General features: G+C 40.4%; 1 protein-coding gene across 13 annotated transcripts in view; it reads left to right on the forward strand.

The window, feature by feature from the left end:
* Positions 1-20,706, forward strand: part of ARHGAP18 (Rho GTPase activating protein 18) — a 283,705-nt gene that overhangs the window by 171,063 nt on the left and 91,936 nt on the right. For 8 of the 13 annotated variants that reach the window (XR_014311936.1, XR_014311937.1, XR_014311938.1 and 5 more), the window contains exons 11-12: positions 3,193-3,399; positions 4,193-4,333. Coding sequence is in view for 8 of the 13 variants with exons in the window: in XM_082731210.1 (XP_082587336.1) it covers positions 3,193-3,399; positions 4,193-4,333 (348 nt within the window). In the remaining 5 variants the exon portion in view is untranslated. Of the gene's footprint in view, positions 1-3,192; positions 3,400-4,192; positions 4,334-11,290; positions 11,730-17,558; positions 17,684-20,706 lie in introns of those variants that run through there. The other 5 variants (XM_082731212.1, XM_082731213.1, XM_082731206.1 and 2 more) reach the window with 2 other exon arrangements.

Genomic DNA, 20,706 nt, shown 5'->3' on the forward strand with positions numbered 1-20,706 from the left:
CATTGAAAGACACATGATTTACTTAAAACATGTCTGCATTCCAATGAGTTCAAATATGTGTGAGAGGAAACACTTATTCCAACATGGTTTCTATTGGGGCAAGGCTGGTCTACGACTCAGCTTTGGAATTTGCCTTCAGAGTCCCCGGCACACTCTTTTGAAAATTCTGTTGAAAGAGATACTTTTTAAAATTTTAGAATAGCTTTAATTTTTTTCATATAAGGTTCCTAGGAGTATAATTGTATGCATCAAGAAGGAAATACTCATTTAGAATAAAATATTGGAACATGCAAAAAAAAATTAATAATTAAGCTTTATTTAAGAGCTTAATTAGCTGGCCTTGATAGATGTTTCAAACTAGGACTCTAAGAACAGAAACATTGAAACAGAAATGCCATATGTACAAGAAAATAAACCACTTACATTTAGTTCAAAGTGAAGGAAAACTCTGTCACAAGATAATTTCAGGAAGCTTAATGCAAACTTCTCCAGTTTTTTACGAGCCTAATGCCACTCTTGCATTTGCTGTTTGGAGGAACGGGATCAGGTGTATAAACTTTGTACACTGTAACTACGGCATACTGAAGGGTTAGGAGGCACCATGTCCTACTTTAAGCCTAAAGAGACAGATGTCTAGACAAACTGCTTGGTGGGGGGGGATCTTTTTGACCTTGTATTATTGTGTATTTGGATACTTTTTACTTGGAGGAACAACGTAGACCAGTATTAGCAGATCTGCGTTAATATAAATATTGGTATTTGTTTATTTATTTATTTATATTTTTAGGAAGATAGCTGTACACATTGTCTTGCTCAGTCCTGGCAGGCTGGAAGATTAGTATTCCTGTTTTATGAGTAGGAAGAATTTAAAGGACAGAGTTGTCAGAAGTTTACCCTAAGATCTCTCCTAGCTAATAAATGACTGTGTTGGGAATCAGACTGTTTTTCAGGGAATAGATCCAGTGAGACTTATGTAATAGAGACTAGTGATACTTTTTTTTTTTTTGAGAGGGAGAGAGAGAATCATAAACTAGGCTCCATGCCCCCTTGTGGAGCCCAATGTGGGGGCTCAATCTTATGACCTTGAGCTGAAGTCAGCAGTTGGACGCTTAACTGACTGAGCTACCCACATGCCTGGATATTTTTTGAAAAAGGTCAGTTCTTCTATTTCAGGTAAAGAGAAAATCTATCTGAAGATGAAGTGCTTTCAGTAAGGGCAAGGTTAACATTTTTTAAATTTCATAATCTACATACACAGAAATACACACGTTTGAATATTCTGATGGTAATGGTTTAAATAATCTTACTGCATATGTGCACCACGATTATGGTGGTTTATTACCTAATCTCTAAAATTTATGCTTTGTAAAGAAAGAGATACACTGCTCCCTGACTAATTATTCTAGTCTCTGGAACAAAATTAAATTTTTTCCCCCAACCCTCACCAATTAATCTTTTGTCCTCATTTGAGAAGGTATTGTTACTATATAACCTTATGCTTGGATTACAGTGTAGCTTTCTGAGAGCTGTACCAGATATTAGATACATAAATCTTATGGTTAGATACTGAGTGCCTTTAGTTTGTTTCAAATTTTTGAAGTCTATATAGCAGCTAACCTTGATTTAAGATCCGCCTGTTAACATAGGAATTTCCACCCCCACCCCGCCAAATCTTGGGAGAGATGAACAGCTTCTTTTTGTTTCTTTCTTTTTCCACTTCGATATCATTTATTTGGCCTCTTTCTGATTGGGATTTTAAGCTAAATATCAAAACATGATTATTTTTGTAGTTTTTTTTTTTTTAAGATTTTACTTATTTATTTGACAGAGATCACAAGTAGGCAGAGAGGCAAGCAGAGAGAGAGGGGGAAGCAGACTCCCTCATCATCAGAGACCCTGATGCGGGACTCGATCCCAGGACCCTGAGATCATGGCCTGAGTTGAAGACAGAGGCTTAACCCACTGAGCCACCCAGGAACCCCAATTCTTTGTGTAGTTAGGAGTTGAGGGAAATGGGAAGGGAAGGTGAACCATGAGAGACTATGGACTCTGAAAAACAATCTGAGGGTTTGAAGGGGCGGGGGGTGGGAGGTTGGGGGAACCAGGTGGTGGGTATTAGAGAGGGCACGGATTGCATGGAGCACTGGGTGTGGTGCAAAAACAATGAATACTGTTACGCTGAAAAGAAATAAAAAATTAAAAAAAAAAAAAGAGTTCAGAAGCAAAAGCCAGAGAGACCTTCTCCACCATTTGCCAGCTCTATGATCTCTGGTACATTACTTAAATTCTCTTACACCTTGTTTCCTCATCTGTAAAAGGGAGATAATTATAGCTTCTCTCTCCGGTTAGGATTAAGTGAGATGATGTCTGTGATATGCTTAAAACCAGGCCTCACCGCTAGAGAACATCGAATACTTATATTGTTGTTGTTACTGGTCTAGACCAAAATTAATTCAAGGAAGAAGGCAAAAGAAGAACTTAAAGCCCTAGGTCCTATCAGGAGGATAGTGATCTAAGTTGCCTGTGGCTATTACGGAGGGCAGGCTCAGAGGACCCAGGAGTGTTGGCAATAGAGGTGGGAGGTGGGTGGTGTCAAAATGAGCATAAAACAGTATGTTCTGTTCTGGCGAAAAGTTCCTTTTTATGTACACATTCAGTTTTCAAAAAACTCTTCCTTGGTCTCTGTTCACCCCCTCATCCCTCCACATGACAGTCTCCATTCTTTCTAGATTTCTTGTCAGCTAGCTATTGAGTACCTTACAGCACATGAAACTGAGGTTAAATGAGCCTTTTTCTAAGGAGATTTTTTTAACCCCTAAAGACAAAAGTGAAGCACTTCCTGAAGCAAGTGAATATTTGTAGGATATCTGAAACTGCTTTTCAGTGCTCCATGGCTCCCGTAGGCCCTGTGTTTGACGCTTCTCCATTCCTCTCCCCACTGCCTGGGTCAGATGGGTGTCCTGTCTGCCTCATTCCCCTGTGCCGTAGCCCTTCACAGAACAAAACACCACCCCAGAGTGCTAACCGAATGGAGAAGCTTTGATGCTGAGGCCCACGGAACGTAGCGAGCCGACTGTGGTTATTATGCACAACTTACTTGTTTTTAACTAAGTAAAAAATCCCATACACGGCAGTGTTTCCATCTCTTATCTTCACGAAAGCACAAATCTAGAAGAGTCCTTTCTGTTTCAGGCCCTGCTTGAATTTCTCCAAAGAGTAATAGACAATAGAGAGAAAAATAAGATGACAACCATGAATGTCGCCATGGTCATGGCCCCGAATCTCTTCATGTGTCACACACTGGGTTTGAAGTCCAACGAGCAGCGAGAATTCGGCATGGCAGCTGGGACAGCTAATATCATGCACTTACTGATTAAGTGTCAACAAGTCCTGTGGACAGTAAGTATATATTTTTAAGTTCTGTTAATGAGTGGTGATATCTAGTTTCTAAAGTCATTTTAGGTTTACATTTTCTAAAAAAGCAAGCCAATAGAGGTGATTGCAAGCATCATTAAAAAAAAAAAAAAAAAGGGTGTCCATGCACGGGAAATAAATATAACACTGTAAGTTAACGACATTGGAATTAAAATAATGTCCACTTATTAAATCTCAGTTTTTAAAATAACAGTATTATTTCATTGTTTCAATTTGCTAACTCCTAAAATATTTTCTTTTTGCTAACGTAATTTCTGAGGATCAATTTTTCCTAGATTATTGCTAGAACCCCGTTGGCTTTTATAGGTGAGTTTTTCTTTCCCTTTTGAGGTGAGGCTAGCTGGTTTGTAAAAGGGACTGCAAGTTAGCTAAAAGCTGGGTTGTTGGCAGGTGGCTGCTAAAGGGACCAGCAGACAAGGTGGTGACCCTAATGCCCGAAACCTCAGGCAGTCTCTCATCTTGGCATATAAATAAGAGAAAGTGGCCACTACATCCTTGAACTTTACCAAGCCTCTTTTTGAACCTCACTCACACAGTGGGAGGTAAATTACTTCGTGTACATGCTCTGTACTCATAGTGAATGAATAATATGATGCATTTTTTTGCATATTTAATGAATAGTGCATGTAAAATAGCCTAGTCTTATGATACGGACAAAACCTTTTCTCCACATTTAAAACATAAAGATAATTATTTCCGTAGTTCATAATGGAACCACTTCTCTTTTCTCCCCAAACTTAATTTTATTTCTCCGTAGATTCCCAAGTTTATTGTCAACCAAGTGAGGAAGCAAAACAGTGAAAATCATAGAAAAGACAAAAAAGCCATGAAGAAATTGCTGAAGAAAATGGCTTATGACCGAGAGAAATATGAAAAGCAAGATAAGAATACAAGCGATGTAAGAAAAACTTGAAGATATGTATTTATGCAGATTTCAGTATTGTTTTTACGATCATGTGCACGAGAAAGAGTTTCGTATGTTTCTGTAGTAGAACTTTCTACACGCTTACTGGGCCCTTTGCTAATTCTAAGTTAAAGGTCTCAACAAGGGTAACTGTGCTCCTATGAACAATCAGTAGTAACAGTTGCTCAGGTGTTAGTGACTCAGCATAAGAGCTGTTAATGGGGAACAAAGGAAAATAACAAGACCAGGGTCTCTCAACACACACCCTCCCCCCCACACACACACAAAGGACTCTGTGGAGACTCCAGGTGCCCACCGAATGTGTAATCTCTACGCAGTAAAGAGTCCCTGTGTGAACCACTGATCTTTTTTCTTCCATTTTCTCATCTGTAAAATGGGGAAAAATAACAAACTCAGATCAGCATATAGGTCAGTGGTTGGTTATGCCTAGCATCCTTTGTGGGTTTCAGTAAGAATGGAAACGGTTCCTCATCGGATCATGTGAAGAATTTGGTGAGATTTATGTTGGAATGAAGAAAATTAAGATGTTTTAAAAGGAAATACCTACATACCACCATTTACAACCTGCTGTAGGAATATAAGGAATAGGTTTAAAATAATAAAATATGTGTGAAAACACATATATGGAACACATTTACCAAAGCTCTAACTTAAGATCCTGAAATGAAAGGTTTTCTATTGTTCTGTTTATGGTGGAGACAGCCCCCTCTAGCCACACCACCATTGAAGTTATCCGGTTACATGCTGACATCTTGTGGAATAATGTGGAAGTGCAGTTATCAGCTTGTGGTTTTTGTTTTTTGTTTTTTGGGTTTTTTTTTGGCTTTGGCCTACTTAGAAAACTAGTAATTGTACAAAATATATATATATAATAATTTATAACTTAAAAATATACACATTCTATAAATATAGAATATAAATATAAATATGTCTATATATCTATAACTATAAATACATATTCTTTAAATATGGATAGATATGTTTCTTATATATATACATATTCTATATTATGGCTCTCACCATTACAAAATAATGTATTTTTGGCATGAATATTTTTGGTTCATTTTAAGTACCTTTAAGAACATAAAGTTTAATAAAGGAGAATTGTAAATTGTGTTATATTTTTTTGAGAAAGGGCTTGGTATTGTCATGGGTTAGAAAGGATTTTTGGTGTACCATTTTTGTTTAACTTAGAACAGTTTATTTCTTCTAAAACCATTATACATATGTGTCATCTTGCTTTGTAGCTCTGCTTATTCATATTAACTTAGGTGACTTTATAGCCCTGTCTTTTATAACATGATTCTCTGAGGTACATTATCTATCTGAGGAAACATTTATGCTGCTGTACTTTTAAATAATGAAACCATAGACAGAATAATTAAAAAAATTGTATTTTGGATATGAGACGTTTGACATGATTTTGTTATCTACAGAGAATTGGTGTTAACTTGGATTTCATTAGTTTGTACTTTGAGTTAATTAGATGAGACTTGGTCTGAGAATTATTTCTGTACTAGTTAGAGGCCACATTGCCATTTTAAGGCCTGGAATTTAAACCTGGATTTACTCATGTATTAAGTATTACTCAGGGAGTAAATTCTGTAGCCTGGGGTACCCTGGACTACAAAATAGGGAGTGGGCATGAGAGAGGCTTCCCTGGGAAGCAGAACTGAGGTGTGAAGAACGTGTAGGTATTATGTAAGCAGCAAATTGAATAGAGAAGTCTCACTGGCTGAGGAGGCCTCCTGACAGAATGGTAGCCCCTAGGTAATCATGACCTATGATGGTGGTTCATTAGACCTGTCATTTTGGTTGAAAAATTTTAGTCACTTGCCATAATTTTGTTCAAGGTACTGTCATTTTGTTAGGGAGAATAACAATGCACAGAAAGCGATTATAGAAAAACAATGATGTTATTGGATGGAACATGGGGCCATCTACTTTGTTGATTAGCTGCCCAATCCCATTCTGTCTTGGTAGTTTGTGTTTCCTTACTCCTGCTGCCTCCCAAATCCTTTGAATATGTAGCATGAAATTATGGAGCACAAGACTTCCTGGGATATTTTATTCATTTGCTAAACAGCTATTTAGTGTATGACTATCATGTGCCAGGTACTGCTCTAGGCACCTGAAAGACGTTATTAAACTAAATAGATGAATACTGCTGTTCTTATGCAGCTTAAATTCTGTAACTAAGAATTGATGAGTAAATTACTTAGTATGTTAGTATGTGGTAAGTGCTCTAAAATAATAAAGATAGCACAAACAAAGAAGATTGAGAGAAGGAGCCCCTTGCAATATTCAGTTGGGTAGTCTAGGTATCATTTGTATGAAGACATGAAGGAGGGATAGAGAGCTGTGCTAGATGTTTTTCTCAGGAAGCACAGAAGGAGTAGTCTGTCAAAAGCCTTTGAAGCTTGCAGAAGCTTGCTCAGGGTATTTGAGGACCAGCAAGGAGTGCTCTGTGACCCAAGTGGAGCTGGCAAGGGGGGCGGGAGTATGAGATGAAATCACAGGGACCATGGACCAATGAATTACATAGGGATGTAGTGTTTGTAGGCCATCTTTTAGGAATTTGAATTGATCCTGAGCGAAGTGGGACCATTGCAAGATTTGAGCAAAGGTTTGAAAATCTATGTTTTAAAATGCTCCCTTAGACTACTGGGTTGAGAATAGACTCTAGGAGAGCCAGCATAGATAGGGAGACCATAAAAGAGGAGGGACCAGGATATTCTTAATGTCTTAAACCAAGTGAGACACCAGGATATTAGCAGTGGAGGCGACGTGTTCAGGTTCTGTGTCTTTTGAAGTTAGAGCCATTGGAATTCCTTCAAGTCGAAATGATACGAGTTGTAAGAGAAAGAAGTAAAAAGTGGCTCCAAGGTTTTTGGCTCAAGAAATTGGAAGGACAGAGTTGCTCCTTCAATGGAGAAGATCACGGTTTTCAGTTAGGGTGTGTTGAGTGTGAGATTTGTGTTCGAAAAGAAAGTAGGGATGTTTGAGGGTGTTTGGTGGGAAAATGAGGTCATAGGGGCCATTGAGGTGCATGGAGTGGCAGAGGCAGAAGGAAGGCCAGAGTGGGTCTCTAGGGGGAGGCAGGCTTCTATGCTGAGGGAAGTCTTGACCCTAGGAGCTACAGGATTATTTCTTGCATTTTTAAGGGTTTTATTTATTTATTTGTCAGAGAGAGAGAGAGAGAGAGAGAGAGAGCAAGCCCACAAGCAGGGGGAGCAGCAGGCAGAGGGAGAAACAGGCTTCTCCTGAGCAAGGTGCCTGATGCCGGACTCGATCCCCTGACCTTGGGATCATGACATGAGCCGAAGGCAGGTGCTTAACCGACTGAGCCATCCAGGCGCATTTTAAAATTTAAAATTTTTATATTTGCATTTTAAAATTTAAAAATTGCTGCGCTATCAGATGAAGGAAAGTTTGGAGCAGTGAAAAATAGGAGGTTACATGGGAGATGCCAGCTAATTTCATTGCTGATGGGAGTGCATAAATTGGTAGGATCCCTCCGGAGAGCAGTTAGCATCTGGCCAAGGCCTGAGAACCATGCTCCTCGTTGTATTCAAAAAGCCCTTCAAAGGGAATAATACGATGTGCAAAGAGTTATGCTTAAGTTCATTGCCATATTCTTTATTCCGGCCAGAATTAGAAATAGTCCCAAAAGGATACGATCAGTTACATATTTTATAGCATGTCTGTGTAGTAAAATATCACAGAAATATAAATGTATATATTGACATTGGAAGATATTTGTAGTATGTTAAAGAAAAGCTACAAATCCATGAATATTGCCATATTCCCAAGGGGTGATAATTGTCCTGAGGTCAGGCATGGTGCTAAGCATTTTGCAAACATCATCTCATTTAATATTTACAGCAGTTTAATTGAAGTATACGGTATTATTGTCTCATTCTTTAGAGATGAGGAAAGTGAGGATCAGCAATCTTAAATAACTTATTGAAGGTTATCTGGATAAGAAGTGGGGAGCTGGAATTTGAAACCAAATCTGGAGGACCTTAAATCTGGTCTCTTTACTCTTAGCCTCTATTTCCTTATGGGGGACAGAAAAACTCTGAAAAGGGTGTATACCCCAGTCCTGGGCTAGTGTGGAGTAATAGAGTGAACATGTATTCTGCCATTACTAACACGTGTTCAATAGATAGCTTGAAACAGTCCAGGGCCCTGCCAACACCCAGCAATGGCACCGGAAGGCAGTGTTAAATGCGAGCCACGAGGACCCACCAGATGTGGATCTTCAAATGTGGATATGAAGAATGTAGAATGGGGAGAAATCTAGAATGACTCACTGATTTTACCTTGGGTGATTTTATCCTTGAAAGTGTTAAGGAAAAGGAACAGGCTTTGATGAGAAAGTCAGTTTTGGACATTTGTAATTGACTTGCCGGCGTGATACTTTGGCTACGTGGGCCTGAAGCTCAGAAGGCAGCCAGAGCTGGAGGTGTGCTTTTGGTACTGAGCATAGAGATTGTCCATGAAGCCACAGACACCAATATTTTAGTGGTGGGCCATGGGAGAGGAGCTGGTAAAAGAGGCAAGACATAATAAGTCAGAGAAAGTGGAAGAGTATAGCGTCTTTAGAAGCTCAGGGTGGGAGACCAGGGAGGTAAATGAGTTTGGTTAGTAGTACCCCATGCCAGAGAGAGGGTGAGGAAGGTAAACATTGGACAGAGGTCCAGTGAATTTTGCATTTGAAAGGTCACTTCTGACTTTCTCCAAAGCATTGTCAGCAACTATTGATGGAAGAAGCCAGATTGCCAGGCATTGAAGACAAGAGATTGTAGGTCATGAAAATTCACCAAGGTAATATTTTTTAAAGCATTCTGCAGGCTGTTATTCCTAACTATACATAATCAGGATTCATGCTTTTGAAACTTGCTTGACTAGATAAATTAATAGTTTGAACCAGGTTGAAAGGGATATAATCTACTTAATAAGGCAAATGCTTTTAATGACTACAGTGTATTAATTGCTTGATACAAATGTGACTTTCTTGAGTACTAAAGACACATCAATTGCAGCAGGAGGAAACACTTGGTGAAAACAACAAAAAAAATAACCATTTTGTGATAGCCTTCAACTTGCAGTTGGGATTGCTATTACGCATACAAACACACACACAAGCCCGTGTACCCATGCATACACACCACATCATCTACCAGAAGTCGTGTGGCTTGAGGATCTGGTTCTAGCTCTGCCATCAGTGAGACATTAATGACAAATCATTTTATCTCTCTGGGCCTTTCTTTCCTCTATAAAATGAGGTGTAAGACCAGATTAATGCTGTCTCATCCAAAGTTTGCTATAGAGTCATTGGTAGAAGTATTTTTTATAAAACATGACTGGGCCACTCCCTGAACCCATTGAGTCAGAATCTCTCAGAGCAAAACCTTGTATAAAAACTGTAAGTATGATCCCCCACCATTTGGTATGTATGTGTGTATAAACATATATTTAATTGTATCATGGAATTTTTCTTATCTATACATGAAAACAGAGTAGTGTATGAACCCCATAAACCCATCACCAATGATCAAACCTGTTTTTCTAATCTCATCCCATTCTGTCTCCCATAACTTGTTTCCTTTTAGTATTTTTAAGGAAATCACAGACATTCCATCATTTCCCCCATAATTACCTCAAATCGCATCTCTGCCCAATAAGGGTCTAGGGCAGCTTTGATGAGCAGCTGGTTATAAATTGCTGAATCATGCAGGTTTCAAGTTCATTGTGGACTTCGATCTGTATGATTTTTTCTACCATCATTCCGTCATTCAGGCTCATCTTTCAAAGTAAAGGGAAGTGGTACTTTTTTAAAGGTTCATTTATTTATTTGAGAGAGAGAGAGCATGACCAGGAGGGTCAGAGGGAGAGGAAGAGAGTATCCCAAGCAGACTGCACCCAGCACAGAACAGAACATGGGGCTTGATCTCACCACCATGAGATCAAGATCATGACCTGAGCCCAAACCAAGAGCTGGGTGCTCAACTGATGTACCACCCAGGCACCCTGGGAAGCTGTACATTTATGAGAAAGAGATTTTACAAAATAAACCGAGTTTCTCACATTTTCCTTCATTTGTGGAGGGAATGTTCCCTCTGTGGTCAACTTCAGTTTTAACCCAGGATGATCTCACGTCACACCCTTAGTTTACTGTTGAGGAACTCAATTTTTAGAGAGCTTACATGACTTGCTAAAAGTCTGACATGATCTTATAACATTTTAACATTTAGGGTTTTGGGCATGGAAAAGAAATCTGTTGCTGCTGCTTTCTGCCATTCTTCTCCAGAAGAATCCCAGAGTTGGCAGCAGTGTAATGTTGAGTCTGTGTTGCTTATAGCTAGAGGTGCATGGCTTTGGTCACAACTCTGTCTAGAATTCCATCTCTGGTTTCACTTAACAGCTCTGAGCTCAGAGCATCATTGTAGGTATTGTTTAAAGCATCTGCTTTAGGTCTGGAAACAGTGTCTGGATCTACTTGGGGACTCACATGGAAAATCAAATTATAATATCAAGCACAAAATCTTGTTTCTTTTTAAGATATTCTGTGATTTTTTTTATAGTTCAAAAAATACCAGTTAAAAGAGAAAAATATCAACTTAATTTCATTGTAAATTAAATGCATCTTACTATAGAAATTATTTCAGGTTCTTCTTTAAAAGTCTTTGAATCTGAGTTGGATAAAAGTTTAAGCATTTGAATGATAAAGAGCCAGTTATAATCAGGACTCAGGCAGTTCAAGATAGTGGAGAATGCCTTCGATATTTCCATCTCCAATCAGACTAAGGTGATGAATATGCCATTTTAGTTTAAGATACCTTGCTAAAATGTCCTTGTTTAATTTCCTAAAATATGTGTTATATTCTTTTTTTTTTTTTAAAGATTTATTTATTTATTTTACAGACAGAAATCACAAGGAGGCAGAAAGGCAGACAGAGAGAGGAGAAAGCAGGCTCCCCACCGAGCAGAGAGCCTGATGTGGGACTCGATCCCAGGACCCTGGGATCATGACCTGAGCCGAAGGCAGAGGCTTTAATCCACCGAGCCACCCAGGCATCCCTGTGTTATATTCTTTTTCTTAAGAAAGTTGTATTTCCAGTTGGCCCTTTTGATGATAAAAGATTTTTCTGTAGCATTAAAAATGTAAGCTTTACATTTAACTTAGCTTTTAATGACAAAAAGAAGGAATAATATCACTTTTAAAGGTCTGACCTCGAATTTCTAATCTAGAGTGCAAAAATACAAGCAATGTGGTGTTTCATCTACATGTTACAAAGAAATACTAAAATCATTTTCTATTTGACCAAATAATAATAAGAAATAAAATCTTATTTTAAAAATATACTTTAGTTCAATATATAAAACATCAGAGGACCCTATGAGATTATTTTCTCCATTATAACAGTTTTTGTACACATAAGAGATTATTATTTTGCAAGTTGTAAAATCCTTTGTGACTAATTTTGATGGTGTGTTAGTGAAATATTTCTCTTCTCCAGTCTTGCTGTATATCACTTAACTTCAGCTCACTAGCATGCCAAAAATAAATACATTAAAAAAATAAGAGAGTCACAGCTGTTAAGTAAAAAAAAAAAAAAAAAAATGAAATAGGAAGTTTACAAAGATTATACTATTCACAGATTCAGTTATTACTATAGCTCAAGTTAAGAACAGAGTGGCTTAATGATCAAGCATGTTGTTTCTTTTCAAAGCTTGGCAGCTCAGTGTAATCAGTATACTAATAGCTATAGTATTTGATACAGCATGATTCTGATGCTTAATGGTGGTTGTCATACACCATTTAAATTGGAGCCTTGGCATCATTTCTTGTTTATTGTCTTTAGCAAATATCATTTGGCCACCCTTGTCAAGATTTCTGGAAAATTTTCCAGAAAGAACTTCTAAACTCTCCGTCTTTAATCATTCTATCTGTCAGTTAGACACAATTCTTCAACAGTGAAGGGCATGGCAGATTCAAGGTGAGTCACACCCTTCTATGTGTGCACTATTGTGAGAATTTGGATGGCATAGCGTTACAACAGAAATGAACACTCAAGAATCATTCCTATCTGTATGCTCACATGAACCCACATCCACACACCTTCCCCACTAGAACAGTCTCCTTAGTCGTCAGGGAATGTGGCCAGTCAACCTGGAAAGGCACTCTGCCATTGTTGGCCCAGAGGAAAGGTTTCCACAGGCACTGATACTCCAGTTCTATGGGAAAGGAGTCAAAATAGCAATATAGTTCATAGTTTGGGAAGGGCTAAAGCTGATCCAGAATTGGCTTAGCTTCACCCCCTACTCACTGAGGGGAAGGTGTGAGAAAGTGTAGTTTCACAGCCAGAAGGAACTTGGCCCCCATGCTTGTCCCCATCTGCTGGCAAGAGCCACGAGACGGCGATCCCATGACACATCACACACCCATGAGAACTCTTGAGTGTCCTCAGAAGCTTGTCCCTGAACCTCTTCCTTCCAAACCCTATCAGAGAGACTCTGGATTCCTCAGTCCCGTGGACTGCACGTGGGTGTAATCCCCAACACTACGCCGACTTCAGTGTGGTCTTTTAGGGAGAAGCATGGTCGTGCTCTCTCAAGCACGGTCTCTGAACTCACTTAGAAGCTGTAGGCCATGGCCACAGTCCTGGAGGCCTTCAGTTCTTCTTGGTGGCCTTGTGGGAAAAGTGGCAGCATCCTCAAGCCGGTGACTGGTGACTCCCTGCGGGTGGGAGTACACGACTGAAGTATTTCTTGTAACACCTTTAATTCCTTCCTTCCTCTCTTTTTTAAGTAGGAGAGGAAATACCATGCGATAGATGGAGGCTACTTGTTTCTTTTAGAAAATGTTCCTAAGGTGGCCTTTTTTGCTGTTTAGGAGATACACATTGGTGTATGTTATTTTATTCTAGAGAAATAACTACTGTGTTGGCATCGCTGTCTTAGAGGTATTCTTGAGAAATACATCTACTCAATAAATGTTTGCTGGCTGGCTCTGGCTGTGACTCAGCTGTGTGGGGTGTAACTAGCATGCAGGTGTCCTGTAGTAGAATCCCATCACAGACGAGTCTCCAGCTGTGACTCAGCTGTGTGGGGTGTAACTAGCATGCAGGTGTCCTGTAGTAGAATCCCATCACAGATGAGTCTCCAGCTGTGACTCAGCTGTGTGGTATGTGACTAGCATGCAGGTGTCCTGTAGTAGAATCCCATCACAGACAAGTCTCCAGCTGTGACACAGCTGTGTGGTGTGTGACTAGCATGCAGGTGTCATGTGGTAGAATCCCATGACAGACGAGTCTCCAGCTGTAACACAGCTGTGTGGGGTGTAACTAGCATGCAGGTGCCGTGTAGTAGAATCCCATCACAGACGAGTCTCCAACTGTGACTCAGCTGTGTGGGGTGTAACTAGCATGCAGGTGTCCTGTAGTAGAATCCCATCACAGATGAGTCTCCAGCTGTGACTCAGCTGTGTGGTATGTGACTAGCATGCAGGTGTCCTGTAGTAGAATCCCATCACAGACAAGTCTCCAGCTGTGACACAGCTGTGTGGTGTGTGACTAGCATGCAGGTGTCATGTGGTAGAATCCCATGACAGACGAGTCTCCAGCTGTAACACAGCTGTGTGGGGTGTAACTAGCATGCAGGTGCCGTGTAGTAGAATCCCATCACAGACGAGTCTCCAGCTGTGACTCAGCTGTGTGGGGTGTGACTAGCATGCAGGTGTCGGGTGGTAGAATCCCATGACAGACGAGTATCCAGCTGTGACACAGCTGTGTGGGGTGTAACTAGCATGCAGGTGTCATGTAGTAGAATCCCATCACAGATGAGTCTCCAGCTGTGACTCAGCTGTGTGTATGTAACTAGCATGCAGGTGTCGTGTAGTAGAATCCCATGACAGACGAGTCTCCAGCTGTGACTCAGCTGTGTGGGGTGTAACTAGCATGCAGGTGTCATGTAGTAGAATCCCATCACAGATGAGTCTCCAGCTGTGACTCAGCTGTGTGTATGTAACTAGCATGCAGGTGTCGTGTAGTAGAATCCCATGACAGACGAGTCTCCAGCTGTGACTCAGCTGTGTGGGGTGTAACTAGCATGCAGGTGTCATGTAGTAGAATCCCATCACAGACGAGTCTCCAGCTGTGACTCAGCTGTGTGGTGTGTGACTAGCATGCAGGTGCCGTGTAGTAGAATCCCATCACAGATGAGTCTCCAGCTGTGACTCAGCTGTGTGGTGTGTGACTAGCATGCAGGTGCCGTGTAGTAGAATCCCATCACAGATGAGTCTCCAGCTGTGACTCAGCTGTGTGGTGTGTAACTAGCATGTAGGTGTTGTGTAGTAGAACCCCATCATAAGCGAGTTTCAGGGGAAGGAGAAAATTCTTTTTGACTCTGTGGATCGTGGCAGGTTCTATGGAGTTTGATACATTTGAGTTGGGCTAGAAGATATCACAGGAGAGGAGTAGAACATACATAAAGATAGGAAAGGCTGAGTGTTCATAGCAAATTTCAGTTGGCCTTTTTAACCCAAACCGTAGAACGTAGTGCAGGAACAGTGTGGTGGGGGAAGGCAGGGAGCAGAGATAGGTTATCATGTGCCTGAATTCTCTGGCAGTGTATTTTTTCCAGATCAGTTGGGTTTTGTAACTCATTTCTTGGGGACCTTCTAAATGCAAAAACTTAATTATTATCCTCTTACTTCACTTTATTTTTTTTAAAGATTTTTAAAATTTTTATTTATTTGACAGAGAGAAACACAGTGAGAGAAAGAACACAAGCAGGGGAAGTGGGAGAGGGAGAGGCAGGCTTCCCATGGAGCAGAAAGCCCAATGCAGGGCTCGATCCCAGGATCCCGGGATCATGACCTGAGCAGAAGGCAGATGCTTAATGACTGAGCCACCCAGGCGCTCCAACTCTTACCTCACTTTAAATGTCAACCTAGAGTTGCCTGCCTTTTTGATATTTTAGGGCTGGAGAAGATGTAATTATGGGAGACAATTTTTGTCACTTTTTTTTTTTTTTTTTTGCCAAAGAAAATGTGTATGTAAGGAAACCTGGTTCTATGACTTAAGTAGTTCTCATTCTTAAATGAGTGTGAAGTATTTGGGTGTCCGCAAACCCTAGCCTGCCATTCAGGGCCCTCCATAATGTAATAATAGACTAATAGGATCCAAAATACCAATAATTGTATCTTAATTGAGTGGACAAGGTGGATTAGGATTTTATGAACACAGACTTGGTGCTTCAACTGTTGATATTACAATCCTGCTCCAACATTTATGTTTTCTGCCAGCTTCTTGTTTTCCATCTCCTAGGAAGAAACAAATAGGTGAGACCAGGCCAGCAGGTAGAATGAGCACAGTGGGATCTAGGTTAGTGATGGAACCCAAGGCAACAGGGCATGGAGCGTGATCCCCGAGTTAGAAGACACACCATTGATTTAATACCGGCTTGTGAAAGGAACAAAATGGCACACGACCACCTGAAGGTGCCCCATCCATTGTAAGAAGCAGCTCATTTTTCAGTGTTAGAAATGAAAATAAATTGTCACAGAATTAAAGAAAAAGGGAAGTTAGATTTGCATCATAGGGGAGAGGCAGAGGTGAGAGACTAGACTGTTATCAGACCAAGATATATGCCCCCAAAATGGAAAGTCAGCAAAGCAAGCCCAGGCGCTGGCTGAATGGGAGGGAAGCAGGTGTTGAGGGGTCTGGGAATGGGCTGGGAGTGGGACATGCTTCAGGGATAGGGTTGAGCACATAACCCCCAGGAAGGGAAGTTAAAGGACGTTAGGAACGGGGTCCCTCTTCCACCAGGATGGCCAGCGGGCATTCCTGAAAGCATTGTCGGTCTTTGGCTGGAGGGAATGCTCCTGTGGCCCTTCCCTGAGGGCTTAGGGGAGGACAGCAGAGTCTCACACATGGGTGTGAGGCCCCCTTCCATGTCTCCACAGATTTAAGAGGTGCTTGTGCACTTTGGGGAGCAAAACCATGGTTTTAAATGATCCCACACTTCCTTGTGTGGTCTTGGATGAGTATCGCTTCTTTGTTACTCTTGCACTACATTCCACAGGTTACTGAGAAGAAAGTGTAACTCTCTCAGAGCCACCTCCCTTTTGATGTGATCTGATTCTAAAGTCATGTCATTCTTATTGAACTTCGAGAGAAATCACCTTAATTCTATTCATGGTATATCCATGCTTTATGTTGGGGTGGGGGTAAAAGCAATTCAAGATCATGTACATTACAAAAATAAATAAATAAAGTATTGTGAGCACAAAATAATAGTGGGTACTAAAAGACTTCTGTCTTACTTATCTCCCAGGTAAGTAGACCTAGCCCAATGCTTGATTCTCAGTCAATACTTGGTAAATTTCAGTTTAATGAAACAGAGTTTTATAGTATTATTCACTTTAAGCAGAATTTGTACATGCTTTGTCCTAAGGTCTGTTCATGACATATAGTTGTAAATAATAAATTACTATTTATTGTAGTGGAATGATTAGGAATTAATTAAACCTGGTATTTCAAATGCCCTAGATGATATTTTGATATTGCAGTCCTCAAAGTCTTTCACGGACATCTCACCAAACACCTAAACAGTTCTTAACATCTATAGGCATAAGATTTGGAATTGGTCATCTGAAGTTCCAAGTGTGTGGTCACAGTGTAAGCCTCACAGCCAAGCCAGAAGCAGACATGCTACAGATGGATAGAAAAGCATGTTTTTTTCAAGGACTCTCAATAACAGAAATTTCTGTGAGATTTGGTCAGTGCATGGGAAGATTTTTTTTTTTTAAATGCATACATTGCAGTAGCACACAAAGTAACTTCTTTCTGATTCAATTTCATAAATTGCTACATGAAGAAGCACTCTCTAGTAGATAATACTCAGAAATCAGCACTTAATATGGCAGTAATGGTTATTGCTGTCATTCTTTACATCTTTAAAAATAATTAAGCATTACTGCATAGGCATTATAAAGTTCCCCTATCACCATTAAGAGGATATTTGAGGTTTGATGTAATTTAGCAAATTGCATTATACAGTAGTTAAGGTTTTTATGTAGTGAAGTGAAATGCATAGCAGTTAAGCACACTTCCCATATAATGCCTTGTACGGAGCTACATGTCCCAGCTGCTGCCAGCTTTGTTCCAGTGTCATCATTGCTTTGCAGGCTGACGTTCCTGAGGGAGTGATTCGAGTGCAAGCTCCCCATCTTTCGAAAGTTTCCATGGCAATACAGCTAACAGAAGAACTGAAAGCCAGTGATGTACTTGCCAGGTTTCTCAGCCAAGAAAGGTAGAGGCCTGTTTTGTTTTAATCATTGCATAGTATAACTCACACACTCACGTGCGCGGTCTCCCTTCCCCCTCTAACACACACATGCACATGCACACATGCATGCACACACACACACACACAACTAGGGGTGATGGGAGGTACTTCACTGTTTTGTCTTCCCCACAGAAAAGAAGAACAGACTTAGTAATTAGACAGTTGGAACGATGAGCTGGGTTCATGTGAGGTAGTTGGTAGGCAAGTTGAGCCTGTTGGGCTCAGGCTGTCCGAGCTTGCCTTCACTGTGCCTGCAATGGGCTTAGCATATGAGAGCACTCGATATTCTTTCCAGAAGGTGTGGACGGGAGGTTAGTTACTCTGTGGGGACTGTTAGGAAAATCACTAAATAAGATACAGTGGGATAAAAACCAACAAACAAAATACAACTTTTTCTGAAATATAATGAATAGGAAGAGATGCTGAAATTGAAAAGCAAGGTCTGAAGAATCAAGAGAGGACAGGCAGTCCCCGGAGCTTTGAGGTCTTCTGGACACAGAGCACACTGTCCCTGTTAGGGACAACTGAGCCTTCTCGTCTGTTCTGGTGCTGCTGGGGTAGGAGGAGTCTTCTGGTAGCCTTTGGCATTCCTCTGATGATATTAGAGCATATGCTTTCTTTGACATCTTACAAGAGCTTTTCTTAAATTTTAGAGGTTTAACAAGTATATTGGGTTTTCAGTTTTTATCCTTCTAATTCTTATTTTTTAATTTTTTTTTATCATGCTATGATAGTCTCCATACAGTACATATTGCATGGAGCACTGGGTGTGATACTACATCGGAAACTAGTAATTCTTATTATTTTTTAAACTGGAGTTATTATCTTAATGATTTCTCCCCTCATTTCTGCTCATTGAAAATTAATCTAAACTTTTCAAAAGGGATATGTGGGGCACTGGCCTCTTAGCTTATGAATTAGTCTTCTATAGAATGTCATGTCTGCATTGTAATGTTCAAGGGCATCAGTGAAGTTTTCTGCCAAAACCTCTCCAGTGTGAATACAGTACCATGAGTATTTAATATGCCTCTGCTCTGTTTAAGGTCCTCTGCTAGATGTCAGAAGGGGTATAAAGATGTATTTTAAAGTCTCTTCCCTCAGGGTTTATAAATTGGGAGAAGAGATGAGCCTGAGCAGTAACAGATGGTGGGGAAATAGACAAGAAGCTTATTGGTCGTATCTGAGTTTTCAGTAAGCCAGCACCAACTCCCCTCTCAACAGTACTGCGAAGTAAGCACTAGTACTACTCCTGTTTTACTGAGAAGAAAACCGAGACTTTGCAAGGTCATGCATTTGATAGGTGGTGGTGCTAAATTCCAAATGTGTGGTGGTTTCCAATACCAAAGGCTGCCCTTTAAACACCCTCCTTACAAGCCAGGGTCTAGCAACCGTCACGGATCTGGGGCCATTGGAGCAGAGTCTCAGAGGAGATGGAATTTTAGGAAATAAAACCCTGAAGCAGTTACAGGTCTTTGCTCCCTAGAGGGTGTCTCTGCTTCATGAAATCAATCCACTTCCTCTCTGCTTCCTGCTGTGACATAGTAGATACCAACTCTTGCCAATCTGCTCACTAGGGATGACTGCCCATTTTCTCCCAGATCTTCTTACCTGAAGATCATCTGGCCAGACTTCAGATGCCTAAGCAAGTCTTTCAGCCTAGATATAGTTAATTTACACAGCATTTGCTCTAAGGACCCAAGTGTTCAGTTGAGTCTACGTTTATTGCTGTCCTTGCGGATGATGGAAGAGGTGACTATGGAGTCGACTGTGACTATAATATTTAGGGTATAGCATGATTGCTGTAGAAAGCACCAGGTTTGTGACAATTGTCCTCTGCATATTTAGATTTTCTGCTAAGGGTGCTGTTATTAAGTAAGCATTTGCTGCCCCCTGGAATGGAATCTGTTTTTCTACCTCCTCCCTTTGCCCTATCCTGCTCTACCCAGAGGGAAATCTGGTAAACCTCTCTATCCACTGTTTACCCCCCACCCCCAAACATTCCTCAGCTCCTTTCTCTATGCTTGGGGATGCTGAAGGCAGAGGATTTGGATCCAGCTTTTCTGGATTTCAGCTTTTCCTCTTTCTTTCTTTCTTTCAAAGATTATATTTATTATTTATTTGACAGACAGAGATCACAAGTAGGCAGAGAGGCATGCAGAGAGAGAGGAAGGGAAGCAGGCTCTCTTCCGAGCAGAGAGCCCAATGCAGGGCTCGATCCCAGGATTCTGAGATCATGACCTGAGCTGAAGGCAGAGGCTTTAACCCACTAAGCCACCCAGGTGCCCCAGCTTTTCCTGGTTCTTTTTAAGCTAGATTTATAATCTCTTTAAGAGTGTACCATAACAGGACTTGCATTATAATCTTGTCATAATGAACCAGGAAAATGACCATGAAGTGCATTAGCACTATCTCTTTGGGCCATATAAGTGAAGTTCTCCATAAGTGTTTATATATATGTTCTCTCCCACCGCATTCTCTTCTTCCCCCCACTCACATTCCATCAGCCCAGGGGCAGTTGGAAACCCTCTGTCCCTCATCCTTTCCCTCCCCTACTTTCTCCACCAAAGACAAGAACACATGAATGACATAAAGTGAATATATAATAAATTTCACATTTACTCACCAGTTTTTAAAAAGGCTATTGCCATTTCTTTAATTATGGATTTGTTTATTAGCATTATGCAAAGCTTGTATTTCCCAGGAAATCCAGTTTTGTGTGTGTGTGTGTGTGTGTGTGTGTGTTTAAAGTAAAACAAGAGCACAGATACTGGAGAAATAATCTGAGAGCAATATTTAATTCATTTCTACCCCCCACACAAGTCTCCCAAAACATTCAGCTTACTTTTCATAGAAATAATCACTCTTTTTATATTCAAAGTTTATTGCATTATGTGCTATATTACAAATAAAATAATTATTATTTAATTTTAAAAACAAGCATACACCGGTTTGGAATAAAGGGAGCTGTCTCTTGGTTAGCATACAAC

This window comes from Mustela nivalis (genome assembly GCF_964662115.1).
Source record: "Mustela nivalis genome assembly, chromosome: 5".
Classification (NCBI taxonomy): Eukaryota; Metazoa; Chordata; class Mammalia; order Carnivora; family Mustelidae; genus Mustela; species Mustela nivalis.